This window comes from Pararge aegeria, chromosome 17, assembly GCF_905163445.1.
Source record: "Pararge aegeria chromosome 17, ilParAegt1.1, whole genome shotgun sequence".
Taxonomy (NCBI): domain Eukaryota; kingdom Metazoa; phylum Arthropoda; class Insecta; order Lepidoptera; family Nymphalidae; genus Pararge; species Pararge aegeria.
In genome coordinates this window covers 14,640,288-14,666,850 of record NC_053196.1, presented here as the reverse complement: position 1 = coordinate 14,666,850, position 26,563 = coordinate 14,640,288, and the positions used below count along the sequence as shown (strand labels likewise).

Genomic DNA, 26,563 nt, shown 5'->3' with positions numbered 1-26,563 from the left:
CTCAATCTTGTATGCTAGTAGTTTTTTTTTTAAGTTTAGAGTTTTACAGCGGTTAGAGAAATGAAATAGACATAATATCTTCTTGATCACAGATTAATATGATATGTTTTCTTGATCTTGTTCTTTTCATGTTGGAAAAGTCTAAGACCACTGAGACCACTAAGTATTGATTAAGTTGCCCCAAAGTGTTTGCCATAACGGCATGATCATAATTAGGAAGGGAAGGGAGCCCGCTATAGTTTATATGTACCTATGATCATTTGCATGCAGCTGCAGCGTCAAAAAGGAGTGCCGAAGTTCTGGCACCAGAAACCATTTCTTGCCTGAAACCTAAGTACAAAAGTAACTCTCAGATTTGTCTAAATTTTAAAATTTAGGGGCACCTAGAATATTTTATAATATACAAGTTTTAATAGTCCGGAACAAATATAAGGCAAAATATAAATTTTCAAGCTGGTTTTACTTATCTGAGATATTTGCCGCTGCAAATCTGTTATCTTATCTTATCTGTTACTTTGAGACAATTGACTAACGTTTCGATTCTTGTCATCGCACGGCATCGGCATCGTTATTCGATAATCGTTATAGGTAATGGTTATATTCTCCTTCATATTTGTCGAAATCGACAACTTTTTACACTTTGTGTACGAATCTCGTGGTTGTTGTACGTCGTATTAGCTAACAATTAAAACTGTAAGTTTATTTTCACTCTATTGAATTACATTTAATTTTAAGAAAATTGATTTTAAGTTACCTAATAAGATTTAAACAGACACGATTTCAATAGCTATCTAAAAATGAATTTTATTTTCGTAATCAAACTCCGCCGGACGCTGCGCCGCCGCGCCGGCCGGTAAACGTATTCGGTAATCGCATAGAGTAGGTAACCGGTCAAGTCAGTATATTTTTGCTGGAATATTTTATGCTTAAAAGCGCAGTACATCAACTCAGGCGCCGCAAGGGATAAAAATTGATTTTATCTACTAATTTATATAAAATCAAACTTTTTGCCCTGTGGCATTTGCGATTTGCAATTGAGACTTAAAATTCAGGATATCAGGATGTCAGATGTTAAGGATGTCAGTCGTACCATTTCTTAAGACTAAGGCATAGGTACCTAAGGCAAAAATACTAGAATAGAATAAGAAGTTTTAGCAGTGAAACACCGCATCAAAAGGAATTAATTGTATGTACCACAGAATTAAGAATATACAGATTCCTCACTCAGCCATTATTGCAAACAGTGCATTGTGTCCAAAAACAAGAAGCCGCGAGTACGTCTCACTTAACATCCACGGAATGTTGCTAGATAACAAACTTTTCCCATTTTACTAATTTTATATTAAACGTTTAGCATATTAAAAGATAAAAAATTACTGTCAACTGCTAAATGATTAAAGTGAGTAACCGCCTGTTCGAGAAACACTACTAAAGTTGAGTGTTTTTTGATGCTCCGATATTAGTCGTGTACACGGATTCTGTGTGTTCTTAATTCTGTGTTAATTACATATTGCCTGCCCTATACTGTGCCACTGTGTGAGAGTAGCAATCGGGCGAGCGTAGTATTGTTATTTTTGTTTATTTTGCACGCCACAAGCGAAGCGTTTAGGTGGGTATTACTGTCAGTTTATGCACACCAAGTGATTCTCCAACTTAAAATGTCACTTTTTATTCTTTACTAGTTGTTTCCCGCGACTTCGTCTGCGTTTGATTTTGTTTTTTTGATGACATTAAATTTAGTTGTAGATCTAAATATTTTAAAGTATTCAGTATCGCTAAGCCTTAAATGAAGGGATTGCTGCTGTTCGCTGAGGAGTTCTGTCCTCTATCTCCAACCGCAGTTTGGGCAAAATTAAACACATATTATAACCTCTATAGTACAAAAATAATTATTTAAATCGGTTATAATTTGTCGGAGCTATGGTGTAAAATCGTCAAACACTGTCGGGATAAAAAGTATCCTATACTACTTCTTACACTTCCAAGAATATGTGTACAAAGTTTCATGAGGATCGGTTAAGTAGTTTTTGAGTGAAAGCGTAACAAACAAACTTACATTGACATTTATGAGTAGGGATAGGGATTGCTTTTATAAGACAAATGTTGAGAAAAACACTATTTCTAGCACTCATGATATTTTTAAATTTATTTTTAGTATTAAAACTAATTAAAAAATTGTTTAAAAAAAGTTCTGTCTTGGACGTCCGTGTGTCTGTTTGTGTGGATCCCGTATCTTGTGGTCACGATAACGAGCGAAATACTTCACTTATCGAGTTGGTTTTTTTTTAATAGGCTTCAGTATTTTGAGGAATAGAAGCCTATTACTTTTCACTGTATACCTAATTAGATGTAGTTTAATTATTATTTACAAATAATCTCAAATTTATTTTAATGAATGAGATTAATGAGGCGTGCACTTTTTTTTAAATAATTTTTATTATTTAAACTAATCAATACAATAGTAACATAGTGGTTAAGGAGGAATTGACTAACAATCCATGGATTGTTAGTATATTAATAACAATTTCTTGGAAACGTCTGATATAAATTATTATTATTACAATGAACTACAGGCAAGTTGATTTCAGGGAGTCCAATTTTGGGGGATACTGTACAGAGTTAAACTCTCTTGTTGAACTCCCTAGTTGTATTGTTGCAGTAAAATGCCGAACGTAGTGTTCTACTATTTCCCCGTGAAGGCCCTGGGCGAGGCAGTCCGTATGCTCCTCGCGTATGGAGGCCAGGAGTTTGAAGATAACCGGGTGCCCATGGAGAAGTGGCCCGAGTTTAAGCCTTGTAAGTATTCAAATTTATAGTCACTATTCTTCACATTTGACAGAGAGGCGAGCCTTGATAGTAAACTTGACGTCGCCGTCACGTCAATGGCGTGACGCTCTTATGGCGTCATACCATCTCATGATATATAAAAGAAACTTATTTTACGCCATATCGAGCTTCATTACCGCCGACTTAGCTAAATCGACAGAACACACATTTTACTGGAGAATATTTTTATAAATGTTTTAACAGTCCAAGGGTTTTTCTAAAAAGACTGAGTAACGGATGCGGCAGGGTTTTTGGTTTTTTGGCCTAACTATATCCTTCAGTGGACGACTGCAGGCTGCAATGCTAGGCCTAGAGTCACTCAGCGGGCGATGGCGAGAACTATGCTCGGAGTATCTCTACGTGATCAAATCAGAAATGTGGAGATCCGTAGAAGAACCATAGCTACCGACGAAGCTCAACGAGTAGCTACCGACATAGCTCAACGAGTCGCGAAGCTGAAGTGGCAATGGGCGGGGCACATAGTTCGGAGAAATGATGGACGTTGGGGTTCCAAGGTGCTGGAATGGCAGCCCTGGTAATCGCAGCGTTGGTCGACCCCAACGAGGTGGACAGTAAGCGCGTCGCAGGTAGCCGCTGGATCCAAGCGGCACAAAACCGTTGAATTTGGAACTAGGCCCATAGGGCTTTTGTAGGGAGCAGCAGTTCTGTTCAGTTTTGTTCTCCAGCAGTGGGCGTTAATCCGTTGATATGACGATGATGAGATAGATGTGTTATATTAACGAATTATACTAAATTTCAATTTAATATTCGAACATAATATTATGAAATATTAATTCAAGAGCACATTTATCTGCAAATAATAAAAAAAAAAATTTAAAAACCTGGCGGTAGGGTAATTAACGCTCGACTCTACTAGTATCGATTATTGTCAGGTGATAGTCATGAAGTATTTTTAGATTGATTGTAGTTGTAGATTGTAGAATAATAGAAACATTGCTGCTATGGTAACTTCATGAACTAAAACAATGAGTCATGTGTGCTAAATGATAGAGTTGTAATGTGTGTTACCTTGTACCACGTAAAATGATCATATAAAAAAAATAAACTTTTCTGTGTTCACGATCACAAAAGGTTTTATGTAACCATAGAAAAGTATTTACTTTTATGTGGTTATGCTTATTTTACGTGGCGCCAACTATCGCACGGCTGACAGAAATAATCAGCCTAAGTTCCCTGTACTTAAAACAACATTCGTTTTTTCCTTGAAATCCTTATTTTTTGAGATATGTAATACCATCTTCTACCAAAGGTTAGCAATCGTTAAGGCTAACTGAACTTTATTATGGGTCGCTCTAATCAACATATAATTGCTTTGTCGCGACATAACACATGCTAGTCTGATAATAAATTCGTCTCGCCTTAGTGTAATTCCATCTTCCAATAATTCGTTTAGTCGTAACGCACATATAACACATCATCTGCACATATAACTAGTCCATTAATTTGTCGCGTAGTATTGTACTTAGATAAGTATCTAGTCAAATAATTTGATCATGTTGTATCTAGTTAAATAATTCGTCTTGTCTAGTGTATCTAGTCTTACTATAACAGCTCTTCTAGTCTCGTATTATGTTTGACTATCTAGTCAAATAATTTGACTGGTCATGGTAATATAAGAATCACGAGATCACAGGGTCGATTCGCACGTCGCGCGTCGGCCCAAAAACAGGTTGAGCTAAATTATCAAAAAGCAAATTGGTGTTGTCCTACTGTCGACCCCTGTATCGACACATGCCGTCGCGCATCAGGTTAGGTCGCGTCTCTAGGTTATTATAACTAAATACTAACATGTGATTATAATCGTTCATCTATAATATAAAAATGAATTGCTGAATGTGTTGCTAAGCGCAAATCTCGAGAGCAGCTGCACCGATTTCGCTAATTCTTTTTTTTAGAAGATGGTTCTTATGGCAAGAAAAAATTTAAAAATTGCTAAAAACAACACTTTTTTATTCTCCCATACAAGCGATTCGTAATATTACTTGAAAGTCAATTTGAACTATGATACTATACCATAGTTTAAGTGTTACTGAACAAAATGTGTTATGTATTATATCTCATTCTCTCCTATACATTTATGTACTTGTTTCTTTATCATGACGCATTTTCGTTTCATCGTGTTTCTAATCACGATTCTGAAGAAATTTCATTTCAAAAAATAGCACACCAAAAAGTTAGCTCTTCCAACCCGCATTGTAAACAATGTAGATCTTAAGCTTAAAGTTAGAGTGTTTTGGTCATATTATGAGAAACAATAAATATGAACTCCTTCAGCTCATTATTCAGGGGAAAATAGCCGGCAAAAGACCACCTGGAACTCCAGAACATCGTGGCTAAAAAATTACGCCAATGATTCGGTAAAAGTACCCGATCTTTGTGCCTAAATGGTTGCCAACCTGCCGAGTCAGCACTGCAAGAAGAAGAGATTGTAAGCTACGTTCTTAATCTCGCTATCCTATTTAAGGGAGACTGATGCATCAACATTATCACATTAAACTATTAACGTGTACCTACTGCTTGATGCCACGGTCCTAGGCTGCTTGTTTCCGTTCTCGTTTGATGTCGCCTATCCACCTCGTTGGGGGCCGACATTGGCTACTCGTAGTTTTTACTACAGTGTTAGTTATTAGTAGAAACTTGATAAAGCGCCTTCCAAAAAGTTTTCATGCGATAGCGAGATACGAATGTTCCGATAATGTAGAATGAGCGTATGGTAGCATGATAACAGTGATATACAAGCGTTGGCTGTTGACATAGTTACCAACTGTGGGTTTATTTACTGCAATTCGATACCTAAGGTCGCCTGTAAACGATCCAATATGTTTATCCAATTTTACGGGTTGACTCATGACTGTTCATACATGAAATAACAATTTGATATTTTGCGGTCACGGATTGTTGCTTTTGTCAAACAACAGTTTGACTGTACTTATCGCAGATCTCGGAAACGGGAAAAAATTTCAAACCGGTTACTGTCATTAACTCTGGTATTGGAATCTAATCTTTTCGGTTAAGGTTTTTCGGTTTCGTTTTTTTAACCGGTTAAATGAAGAAACCGGTTCCTATTCAATTTCTAGCGCGTCTTGCATAAACCGGTTAATTTATGTTTAATAAATTTTATGGAGCAGTGATAGCGCAGTGAAGTGTTGATAGCCCAGTGGGTATGATCTCGACTTCACTTTCGGGGGGCCCCCGAAATGTGAAGTACCACGGCCACGTATGGAAATACGATGTTGAAGGAAAACATCGTGAGGAAACCTGCGTGCCTGAGAGTTCTACATAATGTTCTCAAAGGTATGTGGAGTCCACCAATCCGCACTGGGCCGGCTGGATGGCTAAGGCCTTAACCACTGCTCATTGTGCGAGGAGACCCTTGTCCTGTAGTGGGCCGGTATTGGGTCGATATGATGATGATGAAACTTTATGAAACCGTTCGCTCAATAAGAACGGTTACCTATAGCACATCGGATCGTTCATTCATTTAACCGGTAATACGCAGAAGATATACCGGCTATTAACCAAAATTTCCCGGTAAATTGAAACGAGTTCTTGGGTGAAATCTTGATTTCGGAGATTTTTCTTGCTAGTGCATATAAACGTACCTTTGTGTCAAGTAATAAAGTTGGTCGTCGGGACTAGCCCATAGGTTATTCCTTTTTTCGGATTCTTACTAAACGGAGTAGAATTAAAGATAATAATATCTAAATATTTTTGATGTAAATTTTTGTAAGTATCGGTTTCTACTCGTAACCTCGTCTTATTATATTACTAAGGCTGTAATAATGTAATTGTTAGTCATAATTTTACAAGATCCTTGAAAATGTCAACGAGGCTCATATAAAAATCTTTTTCGTGTAAAAGTGACTATCCAATTTTCGGATGAGCAAATAAAACTAGCTTAGGTATGAGACAAAAGACAAGAATATGATCCAAAAGGGTCAACATTAATTATAACATTGTTTGGTTATAGCGACCCCATTCGGTCAGATGCCAGTCCTCGAAATTGATGGTAAGAAGTACGCTCAGAGTATGGCCATCGCTCGCTACCTCGGCCGCAAGTACGGGCTAGTGGGCAAGGACATCGAGGAAGACTTCGAGATCGACCAGAATGTCGAGTTCCTTAACGACATTAGAGCGAGTAAGTGCTATATATATTCATTTATCTCTTTCTTTCTTTCTTATGGACATTTGAGTTAGTTACTGCAAGCACTTCGCATTCTGCGTCTTGCTGAGTTAATTTCGTTGTCGATATACTAGGGCTGCATGGGACTTAAAGGGGTTTTGTTTTATTCCTCTCTGTATCTCTCTCCTATTCTAAGTAGGTCTCTTTCTTTTCAGTGCTTTCAATCACGCGTCGCTTTTAGCTCTCTATAATCATCATCAGCTAATATGCATCCACTTCTAGACTTAGGCCTCTTTTAGGATGCGCCAAGTCTTTCAACTCCCAGCCTTCTGCGTCAAATGTATGCCTGCCATTTTCCGGAAGTCTTTGCACTACCTATTTATCATTCAGTTTATCCATAACACGAACAAACCATGACCACTTATGTATATTTCCCATCAGTCACTTCAATCTTTCCTCCATGTACCAGGAATGCATAATACTGCAAGTAGTTATTACTAATTATAATTCATGTGAAATTTAGAGGCGGCGTCTGTGCATTACGAAGCCGATGTAGTACTGAAGGAGAAGAAACACGCGGACTTTGCCGCGAACTTATACCCGACACTGCTGAGCAAGCTCGATGAGATTATCAAGAAGAACAACGGACACCTTGCTGTAGGAAAGGTAATGCATATCAATTATTTGTAGATAAACATTGTGTAGGCCACAATCCATGATATGCAAATCTAAATTTATTCAAATTCATTCACTTAATAACGAACAATATTAAATCATCTAATGTCGAATGAATATAGTAAAAATGTCATTAAAATTTAACGAACTTTAACTTCCCACGTCTTTGAGAGAACGAAGAATGGCGTTTCTCACAATTTTTCATTTCACTGTTAAAGCATCTAAAGTTTTAATTGCTTCGATTAAAAACCGTGCGCCCGGAATACCAAAGAAGTATTTGAGTGAGACCCGATGATGATTCAGAGCTTCACCGTCGAAGCCTACGTACAGTGGCGTGCAAACAGGGTATGCAGATGATATAAAATGAAGAAAATCTCCAGTACGAGTTATAAAAAACTTAAGGATAGGCATTGTAAGAGTTATTAAAAGCCTACCCAAAAGTAGTGACCCGTAGTGACTCGTACTGGAGATTTTCTTTATTTTATATCATCTGCATACTCTGTGCATACGCTCAATGCACGCCACTGCCTATGTATTGGTCAGTTTCCAATAAACCCTTGCAAAATTCCAGTGCAAAAACCTCTGCGAGAAAACCTAATTGATATTTTTATTCCAGCTCACATGGGCAGACTTCGTGTTCGCCGGTTTGTTTGACTATTTGAAAATGATGCTACAAACGCCTGACCTTGAGCAGAAGTACCCTAGCTTTAAGCAAGTCGTCGACAACGTGCTATCTAACCCTAAAGTTAAGGCCTACGTTGCCAAGGCCCCTGAAACCACTTTCTAGAACTACCCTCGAATCTAAGCTTTTGTCTTTCTTCATTTTTCGTTTTTGATGCACAAGTTTTTACTGTCTATACGTTCCGAAAACGTAGCAACTTTTTGACATTGTCACGGGAAAATTTTGCTTGAAGAGTAAAAACCCACAAGAGAAGCATCGTTCCACTAATATAAGTTTCGAAAAGGCTTTACTACTACCTAGCCAACGTATCACTCGTCTAAAATTACGTTTTTTCCCGGCCAGAATTATAACTAAAGTTCTTTTTAACACAACAAGTTCAAGTTCATTAAGTGTTCTGACATTGGCAAACCCCAGTTGGAGTAACAAGTGGCAACTGTCAAAACATTTGCATTTAAATAAATACGCGGTCGAGATATGTCATCAAATGATACCCAACTTTCATTTTGACAGCAGTAATGGCCTGTTAGTTTTATGCGCAATTGCGTGTTGTAATGATCGCGTTTGACGCGCTTGAAAATGTTGTGTAAAAATTTAATCATTGCCCAGTAAAACTGTTATGATGTTAAATAACCAATTTAGTATTCGATATTACAGTATACTATTGTCTGGTATTATCTAAGCATTTTTCTGTTATGATGTTAAATGACCAATTTAGTATTCGATATTACAGTATACTATTGTCTGGTATTATCTAAGCATTTTTCTACCTGTAAAGTCTAGTTTACACTTAGCGAGTGCACTTGAGCTGCAGTGGCACATAGTTTAGGGTTGTAGCTATCTTAAGAATAAGCTACTACTACTAACATATCTACTACTCATAGCACTTCGATTCATTTCTTTTTAACAGCATTTTCCTATTATACTCAAAATATTATAATTTAAAGGAAGTACTCAAATTAGTATTAAGCCAGGTGTTGTTTACACAGTTGCACTGAAAAATATCAAAACAATAAAAAGTTTTCTTTTGTTTTTAAGTATGTAGCATTTAATTTATAAGGTACTACCTATTCACATTAAAATTTATTTTTAAACCTGTTTGTTTTATTTCATTCCATGTTATTAAGGTTGTGCGTTTAAATAAATAAAATATTCCCGCATTTTATCTCAACTGCCTGTCATCTATTGCGTTAGGTCATCTCTGCCCGTCTTGGGTTAAAAATCGATAAATAACAACAAAGCATTGGTGTTATACAATTTATTGAATTGCTAATGAATAATAATTTATTAAAACAAAAAGGTATCTATAATAATTGAAATCGATTAAGTTACCTAATCGGTAAATAGTAATATAACCAAATAAATTAAACGTTTGTTACCTAAGATACGGAACATTTAGATATCGAGCCTGAATCACCCTTGGCTGGTTTCAATATTAATATAAACCTGCCTGTTTTAAGCATATAGTAACATATTAAATCAATGTATAAAATGCTCCATGGCATTCATAGTGATTAATAATTGTGCAAGCAAACCGCAGCGCTCCTTTGCTTCAAAAGCGTCGTCCACACTCGTGACATCGTCGTTGCGATCGACACTAAGCCTCGTTTGTATCGGAATGTGGCATCACATAGCTCGTGCAAGTATAATGCCCCAGTCAATAACTTGTGCAAAGTATGTGCATGGTTCTGGCACCAGTAACGCAAAATGTTACAGGCGAGTGTACTAGAATGTTGAATCGCGCGAGTTCGCCTCCGAGGTGTAAATCAGTAGTTTGCGATGTCGCTTGCAAAAACAATTTGCCCCGATTCAAACTGCCCTCGTTGGGTCTTCGATCCCCGGGTCGAGACATTTATTTGGGTTTTATATCAAGAATTTTTTAGAGACAGCCCAGAGTATGGAAACTGGTGGCGAAGCACCCCCGTGCCTCAAAGAGCACGTTAAGCTATCCGTTCCTTAGCCTGATCTCTTTCCGGTCGTGTCAAAGCAGCCGTCGCACAAGACTATGCCTGACTATGACAGGAAAATGTACACCTGCGTTTGCGCAGACTATTTTGTGCACCAATTGGTGGAAACACTGGGGATTTACCACCGTCGCCAAAATCGATTAGGAAATCTGAATGCGTGTCTTATCTTCGAGCTGCGTTCCTTCTAATATTATAAATGCGAAAGTTTGTATGGATTGATGTTTGTTAGTCTTTCACGCAAAAACTAGCTACCGAACAAATTTGACTGAATTTTGGAACGGAGATATATTATACCCTGGATTAACACATAGGCTGCTTTTCATCCCGGAAAAATAAATGTACGGTTCCCGAAGGATTCATGAAAACTAAAAAACCGCGTTTGACGCCGCGGGCAACAACTGGTGTAATATAAAAGTAGGTACCAACATAATCAGTAATCACTCTCGGTATGACGGTTGTTGTCATGCGATATAAAATAAAACTGCAAGTCACGGTTAGAAGTTTTTGGCATGAGTAACACGTAGAAACGTCATAATTACGAAGGTCGGCGTATCTTAGTATTTATTTTATAATAGTTGTCAGTGTAACCTGTACTCTGTAGTAATACGTAATATATATGTAGGTTATCTCGACATCGCTAGCGGTCTTATAAATGGGAAGGGTCCGGGTTCGTTTCCCGGTAGGGTCAAGGTGGGAATTTATAAGGGTGTGGTCGGCATTTTGCGGGACGTGCTGCATGCATTCCTTGCGAAGTGTTGCTCTGTTAGGCCATGGTTTTCAACTTACCATCTAGGCCATGCTTAGTCCGTCAATTATTACTATAATAAAAAAGATACTTAGTAGAAATAACAGCGACATCGTGAGCGGTGGCATCCTTATGTGGTTGATATTCCATCAACGCGCACGAAACGTTTTCTATCCACGTTTCTGATACGTACCGCTAGGATGTGGAACGCCCTCCCGGCAACTGTGTTTCCTGCCACGTATAACTTGAGTACCTTCAAGGAAGAGTTAATAGGCTTTTTCTAGGCGAGCGTTCTTTAACCAAGACCTCATCATTGCTTTCTAACGGATATGATTGTCGTCAAGCGCTGGCCTATCGGTAATAAAAAAAAAAGATAGACAGCAGCAGATATACTTAGAGCACTGCAAAATTCAATCGGAGGTCTGAATATTTTGAATTATAGTCCTTCCATCATAACATGACGCGTAAACTGTATGGCACACAGAAAAGTCATATTTAACGGACTATTGATTGAATATTATTAACTTCTGTCCATACATAGATAAGATAAAGTTGTATTATTTTTAGATAGGTACCCAATCAGATATTAAATATGCTATCAAATATGTTATCACCGTTAAGCCTCTTGTACACGGCACGGTTTCTTAACGGTATACGCCGCGGCGTGGAATAATCGTGTGAGCTTGTACATTCAACGGCAAACCATTACGTAGCTAGACCAAATCAGCATTAGCAGGCTGTCACAAATAGAATTGTCGCCGAGATAACATCCCGTGCCTCTGACGGCACTGATGTAAATCACGCCATCCGCAGCGTGGCCCGCTGAGAAGCAGACGCAATGCATAAGGCAGCGCAGTGGCGTGCACTTCATACATGCACGAAAGCACTGCCTACCCTAAAATTGATATATAACTCGTAGGAGGAGGATTTTTGCCGTTTTATGCAATTTTCCTGCTGTATGCATACCCTGGTAAGAAACCCAGTGCACGACACTGAGGCAGCGGCACTGGTACCGCGCCATAACGTCAGCACGTGTGAAGAAACTCCCATAGTGATCCAGCTAGGCACAGTCAGGAGATAAAAATCCCCTGCCAATGCATTTAATTAACGTGTCCACATGTTTAGCACAGGAACATGGAATAGGAGAACTTTACCCCCGTTTATCATTACACATATATTATTTGAATATTATTTCCATTTGTGCGCTAATGCAAAATGCGCTTTGAGAGATGATTAAGATTTGGGAGAAGATACATTTTTATCCTTTTCCTGGGGAGATAGCACTGGTCTGCAATGAAATCCTCCTTTAAATTTTTTTTACATAAATATGACGATTCAAATGTTCTTTTTCTAGAATTTTTTTTTTCAAATTTCAAAAATTTGGGGTTTTTTTATATTATTTTGCGAGTCAATGTTACAAATAGTGTATATACAAACAGTGTATGTACAAAATAAGTTTTAGCGAGTTGTAAGGGAAAGAAGGGAAGTCCCGAAGGTGATTTTTATGGTAGTACATACGCGCATGCGTAGTATTCGCTGTGACTCCACAACAGTTGAGTGAAAACTTGTGTCTTAATTGTTTACGTTTTGTATCAAATGTTTTGGTAAGTTTTGCATAAAGTTCATGTTCCCTAAATTGGTTTTGAGTATTTTACGTGTAGTTTATGTATTTTTTTATCAGCAGAAACAATAAATTTAAAATATATGGTCAATAGCAATGCTTGCTGATTTCTATTGGTCAATTCGCCGAGAAACTCCAAAAGAAACAATGAAAAGGAATAAAACTACAAAATAACAAATTTTCTCACCATATAATGAGATAGCTGACCTATATTTTTTTGTGACTATAATTTAGGATTTTTCAATGTAAAACTTAGACTGTAATATTTATTCATTTCGTTATAATAATTGATGTTTTAATAATATTATTTGTTAATTAAATAAATATTATATTGGAAATCTACGTGTGGTACTTAGTTTTATGTCAGATTCCGTGTTTAGAGCACGAAATATGAAGAATTCATGCATACAAGGAGAACAAAAATTTTTTTTGCAGACCAGTGTAATTGTCCCCTGCCCATGCTAGCCTTGCAGTAGTTTTCCATGGCAAAAAAAAGTGCGTGCAAAGAGGCCTTAAAGTCCATTCAACATTTTTTTATTATCAAATTACAAATAGGTTCAACACGTAGCATTCAATAAAGACAGTCCGAGCTTAGAATTTATCAAATTAAAATACAGTTACAAATCCAGGTAGGTTTTGTCCTTCTTTCTCATAAAGACTGTTAAGGCTCACTAGCAGTAGTGCAGTACAGTGAACCAAAATCATGCAAAAAAAAATGCAACAGTGGCAGTAGGTAGTAAGTGTAGAAGTGCAGTACTTGTATAGTGTGACCGGACCAAGTGAAGTTTCAAGTTATCGAACGTTATATTGACGTTACCTTCATCTGCGTTGTAAAATAATCATGGTCATATATTTCGATGTTGATTTTTTTTTCTATTTTCCCCGTTTTGTTTATTTGTTTTTCTTTTTTTTCACTTTCATTTCCACCACGAACGCTGGTGGAAATAGTGAGAGTTAAGAACGAAAAGGACAAATACTAGGCTACATCATTGCTTTAAAAGGCTTTATCATTATTTTAAAAGGCTTTACAAAAAACTAGGTGTTGCCCGCGACTTCGTTTGCGTTTGATTTTGTTTTTGATGTGGCATTCAATTTAGTTGTAGTTCTAAAAAAAAATTAAGTATTCAGTAGCGCTAAGCCTTAAATGCGCTGCTGTCCGCTGAGGAGTTCTGTCCTATATCTCACACTATCATTAATCAGATCTACACAAAGTTTGGGCAAAATTAAAAACATATTACTACCTCTATAGAAAAAAAAAAATTATACAAATTGGTTATAATTTGTATAATTTGAGTTATGGTGTAAAATCGTCAAACATTTTTATCCTCTCTCCCAAAGAAACCAAGCTTGATGTCGCAATAAAAAGTATGCTATATTACTTCTAACACTTCCAAGAATATGTGTACAAAGTTTCATGAGGATCGGTTAAGTAGTTTTTGCGTGAAAGCGTAACAAACCAACTTACATTGACATATATAATATTAGTAATAAGTAGGGATAGGGATGTATAACTCCCTTGTTACTCTGACATTAAAAGTGTTCGGATGACCGTTTGCTCAGAAACTTCACAATCTTGTTCCTCCTACACTATTTTACCATCGAACAGCGCAATAGCGATAATTTTTGATACAAACAGCTAAGGTGTGAAACGCTTTTCCGGCATCTGTATTCTTGTAACTTTTTCAAGGCGAGGGAAATTAGGCATTTTCTGAGCAAACGCGCCCTAACTCACAGCACTGCAAGCACATCAGCTACATCATTGCTTTCAGTGGCGTGCACTGGGTTTCTTACCAGGGTATGCATACAGAAGGAAAATTGCATAAAATGGAAAAAAATCCGCCTCTTATACGGGCTATATTTAAATTTTAGGGTATGCAGTGCTTTTGTGCATGTATGAAGTGCACGCCACTGATTGCTTTCCATTAGGCAAAGAAGCCGAAGTCCTAACAACTAGGGTATCGCCGCTTCTTGTGTTAAAAAGGGTAGGATTATTTCTTCTTCTTCTTTTTTTGATCTTAGTGAGATAGAAGAGACACATATATATGTTGATCAGCAGCAAAATGCCGAAGACAGTATTCTATTACTTCCCCGCAAAAGCCATGGGCGAGCCTGTACGACTGCTGCTTGCATATGGCGGAGAGGAGTTTGAAGATAAACGCGTGAAGATGGAGGATTGGCCTTCGGTTAAACCGTGTAAGTTTTCTTACCCAGTTGTAATCAACCTGAGTCGTGATTATTAACCCAATACCTGCCCATAATTAGACAGTGTTAAGCCGTAGTCCACCATGTTGGCCCAGTACAGATGCACATGTTGGGGATGTGTGCGAAAGCGTTCCCGTGGCCAAGCCACCAGGCGACTGGTGGGAACCGTGGGGTTTTAGTCGGTACGAGTCCGACATAATCACTGTGCCTCCCCGTAGCGCGGTGGTATCCATGAGGATTTCCCCACGTAAAAAAAAAGTGTAGATGCACTTGAGACGCCTTTGAGAATATTGCGGAGAACTCTCAGGCATGCAGGTTTTCTCATTTCTCACGATCGTTACCTTCACGATCGTTACCTTCATCGTTCGTGTAAGAGCAATTGATATTTACTCCGAAAAGTAAAAGGCGGGGAATTTAGAGTACATCGGCTTTCCTTCAGAAATAGATTGGTTTAGGCCGTTGTCCACCATGTTGGCCTAGTACGGATAGGTATACTTTAGACGCCTTTGAGAATATTGTGGAGAACTCTCAGGCATGCATGTTTTCTCAGATGATTGTCTTGCAAAAGCAAGTTATATTTAAAACGAAATTTACACCGAAAAGTTAAAGGTGGGGAACGACCTTGGTCCCCAGAAAGGAACTAGATAAACCATGGTATAGCAGGCTCCATACTAAAATATTCGACCCCTTTCATCTCATATTCAAATTTAAAAAAATCACAAGGTTAAAGATCTATTGTACACTAGTCGACCTATAACATCTGGAGTGACCTTACAACACCAGCCCGTATGATGAAATGAAACTATTACAAATATTCCAGATCTTTCAGAGTGAGATCAGAGATAACTCGTCGTCGTCTTCATATCCACGCGACCGTCATTGTCAACTCGTTGCATAATTTGTATGGGGATAACAGATGGCCACCGCTTGGCAACTCTTAGAGAAGTTAGTGAATCGGGATTGTGTTGAATCTCCATTTATGTAAAGGTTCTTATTTTCTTATTCCTTTCATTGCTTTACATACTTTAACGCAGTAGGTATTTGAATACGCCCTCATTTTCAGGTATAGCTTTGTTATAGATACTAGATATCATATAATCTGCTTAGTCGATGAGTTGTATGGTTCTTACTCATATTATAGTGAGTGACTAAACAAATGTTTCTCACACTGACGTAATATCAATATTAGGTCAGTGGTATCTCAATAAACTCTTCTTCCTTATCTTATCTTAACGCCGTACCACACCTTTCCAACGCCCCGGCCGACTAACGTATTACAATAGTGACCCACCTTTCCAACTAGGTGTCAATTATCTTCATAAACACAAAAGTAGCCTAAAATCCTATTCACATTTAATTCTGACATACTTGACTTAATTTTATGTTTTATTCTTAAATTATTTAGGTGGTTGGAAATCTATTGAATGACTTTGTCTAGTCGACACGTTTATTCCCTACTAACTATTTGAAGCTACTGCATATACGTCATAGAATAAGACTACACAGGAAGTTTTCTTTACCGCAGACAATTAAAAGATTAACCATAAATACTGTGCATTACTCTCAGGCATGCAGGTTACCTCACGATGTTTTCCTTCACAGTTTAAAGCAATATTTAAATTGCTTTTTACTTTCTTTGCACTGCTACCATGTACTGCATCACGTACCTGTCTGCCCGGCGTGGTGATTAACAAACTTATCCTGTAGACCGCAACCCAGTTTTGCTATCGAACGTAATAAATAAATAAGATAGTTGATATGTTAGGTGTTGCCTCTTCACACGGAATTATCAATTGCAATCGCAAATAGTAGGAACATCCTCTAATAGAATAATTCGCGAATCGAGTCACCCACAATGGTAATTGTTCAGCAAGGACGGCTAGATCTCATGCTTGGTACAATGGCGTGTGGTTTTGAATGTAGGTATATTAAAGTTTAACGGTCGGCCGCGAGTCGCGACTTCGTGCGTTACAACTGCCAATAAAGTCCCATACAAACTTATGTGTTTGTATAGTATAGTGGTATAATAGGTTGGAGAAAAAGTTTTTTCGCATTATAATATGTATGAAATTGTAATAAAATCTCTTTGGCTATACTATTTGTATCTGGCTGGTTTTGGTATCATTAAAATTTTAAATTTTAAAGAAGATAATTCCAAATTCAAATTAGGAAAATGTGTGATTTTTAATTGTTTTTCGCATTGTGAAGATGAGTGAATCTAATGAAGTAATTCGATACATTTTAATATTTTACTACAAAGAAGGTACAAGCCCCAAAATTTCTATAGCAATCGGATTATGACCCTACCTATGAGATGGCAAAAAGTTATCGAACAAAATGGTACCTACATACTGTAGTTAAATGTAAATAAACTACAATGCGAAGAAACTTTTTCCCCAACCTAATATTTGTAGTACAGCGGAAGTTAGTTTGTATGGGAAACTTATCGGAAATTGACTGGTGCGACTGAGAAAAGTCCATACCTGACCGAAGTCCGTGCATGGAAACCTCGTCCAAAAGTCAGAAGTCTGGGTCACGAGGAATGCGCTCGTGTTTAAGCAGCATCCCATAATATTATAAACCAGCTGTTGCCCGCGGCGTTGTACGCGGTTTTTTGGTTTTTCATGAATTCTGCGGGAACCGTACGTTTTCCCGGGATAAAAAGCCTATGTATTATATAAACTTTCGCATTTATAATAAAAGTTCGATTTATAAGTTTTTACGGATAGATGGATGGATGTTTGTTACTCTTTCACGTACTTCTTCTTGACCAATTTGGCTGAAATTTGGAAATGGGATAGATTATATCCTGGCTTAACACATAGGTTACTCTTTATCCCGCAGAATTGAATAAAAACCGAAATAACCCGACATTAAAATAAGTCATAAAATTAAACAATTCTAAATTTATTTATTTCATGTAGGCCTAATATAAGCATTTTTGAAACGTCAAGTATGTCTGTTTGTAGTGACTCTGCTACCGTATTCTTTTTATGGCAGTGCACAACAAATATAAACTATAAGCACTGGGTTTGATTACAGCCATGCCGTTTGGCCAGATGCCGGTACTGGAAATCGAAGGCAAGAAGTACGCACAGAGTATAGCAATCGCGCGCTATCTAGGACACAAGCATCACTTGGCTGGTGACTGCCTTGAAGAAGCCTTGGAGATCGACCAAAATGTAGATTACTTGAATGACCTTCGAAATGGTAAAGATATAAATGGATAAACTAACGAACAAAGCAACAGAGGCAGTTTTTCCTCTATTATTAGAGTACGTGCGCCAATTATGGACCACCATAAGGATTTTTTGAAATAAAACTCATAATTATAAGCCTTATTTCTACAGTTCGATAATTATTTTTATTTGGCTCTTCTAATAATTTAAAATGACATTGTGAGATGGTAATAACAAAAAAAAAACACCCGGCTAAGTTTGTTGTGGGCTTCTTCTTAGACCAGGACGCGTTTGGAACCCTCGTAGCTTTAGTTTTAAGTTTACGAATGTGGTTACCATCATCTCACTACCGTGTAATTCTTATGTACGCATCAAAAGTGCCACCTATGGGCCTACTTCAATAAAGATATTTTTGACTTTTACTTTATTTGGTAACAACAACGATTGTTAGAATTCTTAAAAAAACATGAACATCTTGGAAATAATAAACATTTTGTCAAAAATGACAAAATACGGATCACAAATATATGGACCATAGTAAATTGGGTTCGCAATTTTAATAATAAACGGGGGTAAACTTCTCATTTTCCATGTACCCGTGCTTTAGCAGGTGGACACGTTACTTATATCCCCTGTCAGGGGATATAATCGGGGGATATAATTTTTGTCTCCTGCCCGTGCAGTGGGTGCAAGGTGAATTCACATTTACCCGTACAACAATTACCCTAACGTAGCAATTAAAATTTAAAAATATATCAATCCAACGTATCGATAAATAAATACATTATTATTAGTTAAATTTAAACTTTTTAATTTCAGTACATATCGGTTTACGTTAATTTCAGGTCGAGTTATTCCTTTTTTTTTTTTATAATTCGATATGATGATGACGTCAATGAATTACAGTGGTTATTATTGATCGGGCTTTTTACAGTAATAAATTTGATTTTAGAGGCATCATCGGTCTACTATGAACAAGACGAGGCAATAAAGGCTAAGAAGCACGAGGAAAACGTCCAGGCAGAATACCCGAACAGCCTTGACAAACTAGATGATATTTTTAAGAAAAACAACGGCCATTTGGCAACAGGAAAGGTATAAATTTCAATTACAATTTCAATAAGGCTTTTAAAGATGGATAATTTAAATGCAATATTCAAATTCTAAATTATAAATTCAAATTCGAAATTCAAAAATCAATATTCAAGTTCAAAATTCAAATTCTAAAAATACGCAGTGACATCCAAAGTCACAGCTTTTTGTGTGTGTAAATCAGTTTTATGTACGTACTTCATCATATCAACCCATTACTGCTACTGGCCCACGGGTACGGTTCTCCTCCCACAATGAGAAAGGGTTAAGGCCGTAGTCCACCACGCTGGCCTAGTGCGGATCGGTGGACTTCTTTGAGACCTTTTGACACCTTTGAGAACTTTTTGGAGAACTCTTAGGCATGCAGGTTTCCTCGCGATGTTTTCATTCACCGTCGAAGAAGTTATATTTGCGTTTGCTCTGGCCAGCCCCCACAATGCGCCACCAAATTGTAATCACAGCTCTATGTTTATTTCTCTGTAACTACTTTTTTCTTTGGTGTACAATAAAGTGTATTCATTCATTCAATGCGCCTCTATATTATCCGGTCTTCAGCGTTTTGGGAATATTGGACTATGCTTTTATAAGGTACTAGCTGACCCGCGCAACTTCGTCTGCACCAAACTGTTTTAATATCTTAAAAAAACCTAGAAACTAATTGCAGCGCTACCTACCAGGATTCAGGAACAGGTTGGTAGGTAGGTTTTATTTCCAAACTATGTTATTCGCGGCCGTTCGTGTTATTCTATACCCGTCGCAACTTCTAAGCGATATGTTCAATTTGAATATTTTAAAACTGAATTTGCAGGTATATAATCAAACTTTATAGTTATATTATTTTATTTCTTTCGCATTTATAATATTAGTATTTAGTAGGCAGATACGCATGCATTCGATCGTTGTCCCTTATGCCTCGCGACTTGCTGTTATCTGTGAAGAGTTATGTCCTTTATCTCCAACAATATTTATCAGATCTTCATTAATTGGACGGTAAATGCTTGATGCTCACTTTCAAATAAAAAAAGAATTATAATCGGCGGAAATTTAACAAAGCTATGAAGTAAAATTTATAAAAAACATCATCCCATTTCCCGGAGGAAACTTATTGTTTATCGGCATAAAAAGTATCCTATATGTTGACCCGGTATATCAGCTAGCACTATACCAAATTTTATTTAAATCCGTTGAGTAGTTTTCACGTGTTGCCCGGACAAACAGACAGGCAGACAAAGATTAAATAAAAATCTGTTTTGGACTCAGTATCGATTATAAAGCATCCCCCGGTCAAAATTTTCAAAATATATGAAATGTACAGAAATCTTCCAGTTACAGTTTTATTATAAGTATAGATGTCCAACGCGTTGGTGATCGACCCCCTTCCACTTTTCCCTGGACAAAGAGTCGTTCTCTTCTATTCCCCCTATACCTATTATACATGATATGTCAATAACATCGTGAACTGAATAATGAGAGGTATAAAACAGTTCAAAATGTTTTGTGTAAATAGACACTGTGTTCCTCAGACCGGCAAACTGACTTCAATCTTGGTCTAGACGTATTATTCAACATATTGTACTTATTATATAGTATACTAGCTGTTGCCCGCGACTTCGTCTGCGTTTGATTTTGTTTTTAAAGTATTCAGTATCGCTAAGCCTTAAATGACTATAGTAGTATATATATATATGTAACATGTGACTGTCAATTAATTATAGACAAATAATTTACAATAAAATAAAATTGCGACTATAATTAAAGATCTAAGCTATGCTCACGGTGTGCCAATTTAATTTAAAATCGGTTAAGTAGTTTAGGAGTCCATCGCGGACAAACATCGTGACAGGAGATTTATATATATTAAGATTGCATATTGAAAAACTTGTCGCTTAAGATTGCGAAACGGATACCTCGTTTTTTACCTTAAAATCTACAGGCATATCATAATATCGATTACATTTGTTTGACCTTCCCTCTTCACGACTTCCTTATATGTATTTTACTATTTTTAGAGCTTATTTTTTTTTTAGAAGCGGTGAAAGCCCAGTATGTAGGACTTCGAATTCACTTTCGGGAGGCCGAGTTCGAATCCCAGCAGGCTCCATCCCTCTAACTTGTCTCAGTTATATGAGTTTTAAGCAATTAAAATATCACTTGCATCAACGGCGAAGGAAAACATCGTGAGGAAACCTGCATGTCTGAGAGTTCTCCATAATGTTCTCAAAGGTGTGTGGAGTCCACGAATACGCACTGGGCCAGCGTGGTGGCTTTAACTCCTCCTCAACGTGAGAGGAGATCCAAGTCCTGCCGTGGGCCGGTAATGAGCTGATATGATGATGATGATTTTACTTTTTATAAACTTTACTTTTGCATTAATTGTTTTGCAGTATGGTGGGTTTATGCTCTAAAGCCTTCTCTTAGGTGTGTGTGTGTGTCTGTGTATGTGTGTGTGTACATGTGAGTAAGCGTAGGCCGGCTTTCCACGCCGCTTAAAATATTATTAGGTGTAATAAATGAGTTTTGGAGTATTTAAAAAAGATTACCTGTTGAAATTAACTATCTGATCAACAAGGTCACATTGGAAGGGTAGGTATGTAATTTACTAGATAAAATAAATTATGAAACGAAATTATGTTTTCTACAATACTTTATATGGTTTCCAGCTGACCTGGGGTGATTTCGTGTTCGCTGGGGTGTTCGACTACCTCAAGGTCATGCTGCGGATGCCCGACCTGGAACAGAGGTACCCGAGCTTCAAACAAGTCATTGACAACGTCTACGCAGTGCCGACCGTGAAAGCCTACAGTGACAATGCGCCTAAATCAGAATTTAACTATTAAATGAATGAGTGTAAATAAGGTTTTTTTATTTATTCTGTGCTCTGAGAGTGGATAAAGCTATGGGAGAAGGTAAATTGATATCCTTTCCCCGGGACAACGTCTACGCAGTGCCGACCGTGAAAGCCTACAGTGACAATGCGCCTAAGTCAGAATTTAACTATTAAATGAATGAGTGTAAATAAGGTTTTTTATTTATTCTGTGCTCTGAGAGTTGATAAAGCTATGGGAGAAGATAAATTGATATCCTTTCCCCGGGACAACGTCTACGCAGTGCCGGCCGTGAAAGCCTACAGTGGCAATGCGCCTAAATCAGAATTTAACTATTAAATGAATGAGTGTAAATAAGGTCTTTTTATTTATTCTGTGCTCTGAGAGTTGATAAAGCTATGGGAGAAGATACATTTATATCCTTTCCCCAGGGATACAATTGTCTCCTGTCCATGCCAGCCGTACTGCCGGGAATCGGGACGTCCCACACACAGCGCTCACCCCTCATTATAAGTTGTTCATATAGTATTATTTACATTCAGCTAAGAATCTACTCACGGTAGTGGAGAACGGCTGGACCAATTGGGCTTTTTTTTATCTTCAGAATTGTCAGGAGAAAGTTCTGTATGTAAGAAAATTTTAAAAAAGCCCGATAAAAAGTTAAAAATTTCGATGATAATCGAAGAATTCCCATCTATATAGTCACTCACCACGAAATCTCGGGAACCATAAGACTTAGAAACGTGAAACTTGGTAGGAATATTACTTTTGCTATGTAGAGGTGAGCTATGAATAGATTTTAAGAAATTCATTCCCCAAAGGGGATTGCGGGGGCGTTAACAATGAACAATTCCCGTTTTTAAACTATAGCTCCTATAGACTTCAAATTTGGTAGGAATCTTCTGTAAGAGGTGTAGAAATAGGCTATGAACGAATTTTACGATAGCTCACCCCACAGGGGGTTGCGGGGGTGGGTATTAACAATTAATATTTTTAATTTTCCAGCTAAAGCTCCTACAAGCTCCAAATTTTGTAGGAATTTTCTATAAGTGATGTAAAAATGATTTATGAACAAATTTTACGATATCCCACCCCAAATTGCGGGGGCGTTAACAATGAAAATTATCAATTTCCAAGCGAGCGAGAGTGTTCTATATGTAATATAAAAATGATCTTCGAGCGGATTTTACAATGAATCACCTCCAATAAGGTTCGCGGGGGTGGGTGTTAACAATAAAAAATTTCAATTTCGAAATATAGCTTCTAAAAATTCTAAATATGGTAGGAATCTTTTATTATTCACATAAAGAACATCTCAAAATGGATTTCAATAAAGTCTACTTCCGACAGGAATTGCGGGGGTGGGTGTTAAAATCTAAAATTTTTATTTCTAACCTGTAACTTCTACAGACTCCAAATTTGGTGGGGATCTTCGTGTATGTAGGGATATTCGTGTATTTCCTTACAACAATCGTCTTTTTGGCAGCGGAGAAAAAGTCATTGAGAGGTTTCAAAAACTTAACTTTACATGTAGCTATCCAATCAACGGACTAAGAATTTTACATTCATTTTACTTTTGCAGACTACATAACCGACGAATTCTTTTATTGCGGGATCGCGGAAATGTAACAGATTAAAATGAATGCATTTTCCAAGCACATGAGATGTGGAAAAGAAATTTAGTTACTTATTCCAATAGAATTCATAAAAAACATGCACAATTAATTTTCTATAAAAAATTGATGTCACGGAGAAAATTTTAGTTAACAGAAAATTCGTCGCACTTGAACCTAGACAGATTTCAACTTCACATATGAGACTTGCAATGACTTTAACTTAAACTTTCAATGCTCATTTCAAATTTTTTTCTTCATGTCAATTATTATTAATTTTTGGAAGAAAGGCACGGAAATGTTATAATGATTGCACATTGAAAGTTACAATAAATATTAGTGAGAAAAATCACCTGGATGAAAGATACAGGCTAAATCGATGGAATTTGGAATTTGAGTAAATCTAAACAATATCGATGCTTACAGTTCTATCCGCGGGGCCTATTTATGTTCATACAAAAATAAAAAAAAAGGAGAATAATAGAAATATGAAAAAAATAAATAAAAATGAAACATAAAATGTAATTTATTTCCTTTTTCAATTCGCCCAGCGAAGCGGGCGGGAAACGGCTTGTATATATATATATATATATATATATAATATATAAGGTATATATATACAAATTAAATATTTAAAATTTATTTATAATGATACATATTTGTTTCTTTAAAATATAAATATAATATAACCCAAAATAAACTATTTAAATCTAAATAAAATCTAAAACGTCCTCGAAACCACCGCAGCGAGGCACAGTTCCTAAGATATAAAAATTATATATATATTTATAAATAGCGAAGCTGAAGTGGCAATGGGCAGGGCACATAGCTCGGAGAACCGATGGACGTTGGGGTCTTAAGGTGCTGGAATGGCGACCCCGCACCGGTAAACGCATCGTAGGTCGGCCCCCAACGAGGTGGACAGATGACATCGGGCGAGTCGCTGGGAGCCGCTGGAGACAAGCGGCCCAGGACCGTGTATTGTGAACTCCCTACAAAAGACCTATGTCCAGCAGTGGACGTCGATTGGTTGACATGATGATAATGATACACATATATATGTTTATTTACATGTACTATCTACCTCTCTTCTTGAGCTGTGTTTTGCGCCATTGGTTGCCTGGAAGAGATCGCTATGTAGCGATAAGGTCGCCAAATTGTATACTTTGCGTTAGATTTCATTTTCTTTTTTTCTGTATATTTATGTGGTGTACAATAAAAGTGTATTCATTCATTCATTCTTGAAAACAAATAACCATTGTTAGGCCATAACAAGAACTTTTCTGTATATGAATTTATTGGCAGGATGTGATAACTTTTGAAAAGACGCTCTTATAGGCAGCATTGTGAAAAGGATATCCCTACTTTTAGACCTGCCAATATAGTTAAGAAATCTATAAAAATAGAGCTGTCCTTTGACATGGGATACAGTGTGAAAGAGATCGCAATACATTGCGACCTGTCAATTTAGCCTATTTATACGATATGTGTATAAAATAACATTAATTTTCCCGGCTAAGTTTGTTGTGGGCTTTTCTTAGACCAGGGCGCGTTTGGAACCCTCGTAGCTTTAGGTTTAAGTTGACGAACGAAGTTATCACCACCCCCTTACAATTATGTAAACATATAGGTTACTATACAATTGATGAATTTCTTAATGACAAGGTTGCTAGGAAGCATCCGGCTCCGCTTTAATCTCTCACAAGGTAGAAAAATGAATGATAAATGTAAAATGTAAATTGTTTCTTCCGAATCTGCCTTCCGAACCGGCGGTAGAGTAACTACAAGCAGACAGACTTGACGTTTCAAAAGCATTAGGCCTTATTCAAATAAAAGTATTTTAATTTTTTAATTTTGAAATATACGTATGAACTCTTCATAAGTGCCTGTGGTAGGCCTATATGAATAATGAAATGTTGAATTTTGTTTTTTTTTATGTCATTCACACAAATATCTACCTTTCGCGAGTAGATATGTTGTAAAGTGTTTTCTACGAAACACTGAAGTGCAATAAGTATGAGATTACATTAGTTATCTTTGTTTAGTAAGTGGGTAAGTGCTGTTTAATGCGTAAACACTTCACAGGAGTTTCATAGCAACACTAACTGACACATCCCGGCTTCGCTTGGAAGTATATTCATTATCTACCCATTACTGCCCCAATACATGGCACGGGCTCCGTTCAGAACGACAAGGGTGTAGGCCCAGTGGCGTGCAATGGACACGTGGCATAAAATGGAAAAATTCCCCTCCAATTCAACTTATATAAAATAATTTGGGTATGCAGTGCTTTTGTGCATGTATTAAATGCACCCCACTGTGTAGGCTGTAGTCCACCACGCTGGCAGAGTGCGGATTGTTGGACTACACACGCCTTTGAGAAAGTTAGGGAGAGTTATAAGGCTTGCAGGTTTCCTCGTCGTTAAAGCTAGTGATAGTTTAATTGCTTCAACTATAAAACACCCATAACTCTGAAGATTTGGAGGTGCATGCATGGAATCGAACTAAGTTCCCCCGAAATGAAGGACGAAACACTACCCACCGGGCTATTACTGCTCGTATCTTGAGTTCGTTGTTTATAAATTATAAAATCTAAATAACCACTGAATTGAGATAATACAGAACCCTCATTTAGTCATTTTTGAATGCAGGGCTTTGTGTCTAAAAACAGTAAAACGCGCCGCGCACATTTTATTTTTTATTCTTTTCTTACAATTATAAGTACCTACCTAACCTACTTATAATTGTAAGAATAAAAAATAAAATGTGCGCGGCGCGTTTTCACTGTTTTTGGACACAATGCACTCCATGTAATAATGGCTGAAAGAGGATATAATTCTCCCTCTCTCTCTCTCTCTTCCTAATGATACATAAACATATTTTGTACATGATAAAAGAACTACACAAAAACATTCGTGAGTAATCTATTATCCAAACTGCGGGGAATAGCTATTACATAACAAAATGTCTTTCGGGTCAATAAATAAAACATTTT

At 37.1% G+C, this 26,563-nt stretch overlaps 1 protein-coding gene across 1 annotated transcript; it reads left to right on the top strand.

Annotated features, from left to right (window-relative positions):
• The first annotated feature begins 611 nt into the window (after nucleotides 1-611).
• LOC120631270 (elongation factor 1-gamma-like) lies at nucleotides 612-21,967 on the top strand. Its single transcript, XM_039900755.1, has 9 exons — nucleotides 612-693; nucleotides 2,660-2,796; nucleotides 6,818-6,985; nucleotides 7,494-7,636; nucleotides 8,262-8,429; nucleotides 14,685-14,850; nucleotides 17,902-18,069; nucleotides 18,991-19,133; nucleotides 21,791-21,967. Exons 2-9 carry the CDS (start codon nucleotides 2,664-2,666, stop codon nucleotides 21,965-21,967), a joined length of 1,266 nt encoding a protein of 421 aa, XP_039756689.1. The 5' UTR covers nucleotides 612-693; nucleotides 2,660-2,663.
• The last annotated feature ends 4,596 nt before the right edge of the window (nucleotides 21,968-26,563 follow it).

Bases quoted from the DNA above. Each gene is read 5' to 3' on its own strand.
- LOC120631270 (XM_039900755.1), top strand. From the start codon at position 2,664: ATGCCGAACGTAGTGTTCTACTATTTCCCCGTGAAGGCCCTGGGCGAG. The intron at 2,797-6,817 runs GTAAGTATTCAA...GTTTGGTTATAG, and splicing joins GTGGCCCGAGTTTAAGCCTT to CGACCCCATTCGGTCAGATG. The intron at 18,070-18,990 runs GTAAAGATATAA...ATTTGATTTTAG, and splicing joins CTTGAATGACCTTCGAAATG to AGGCATCATCGGTCTACTAT.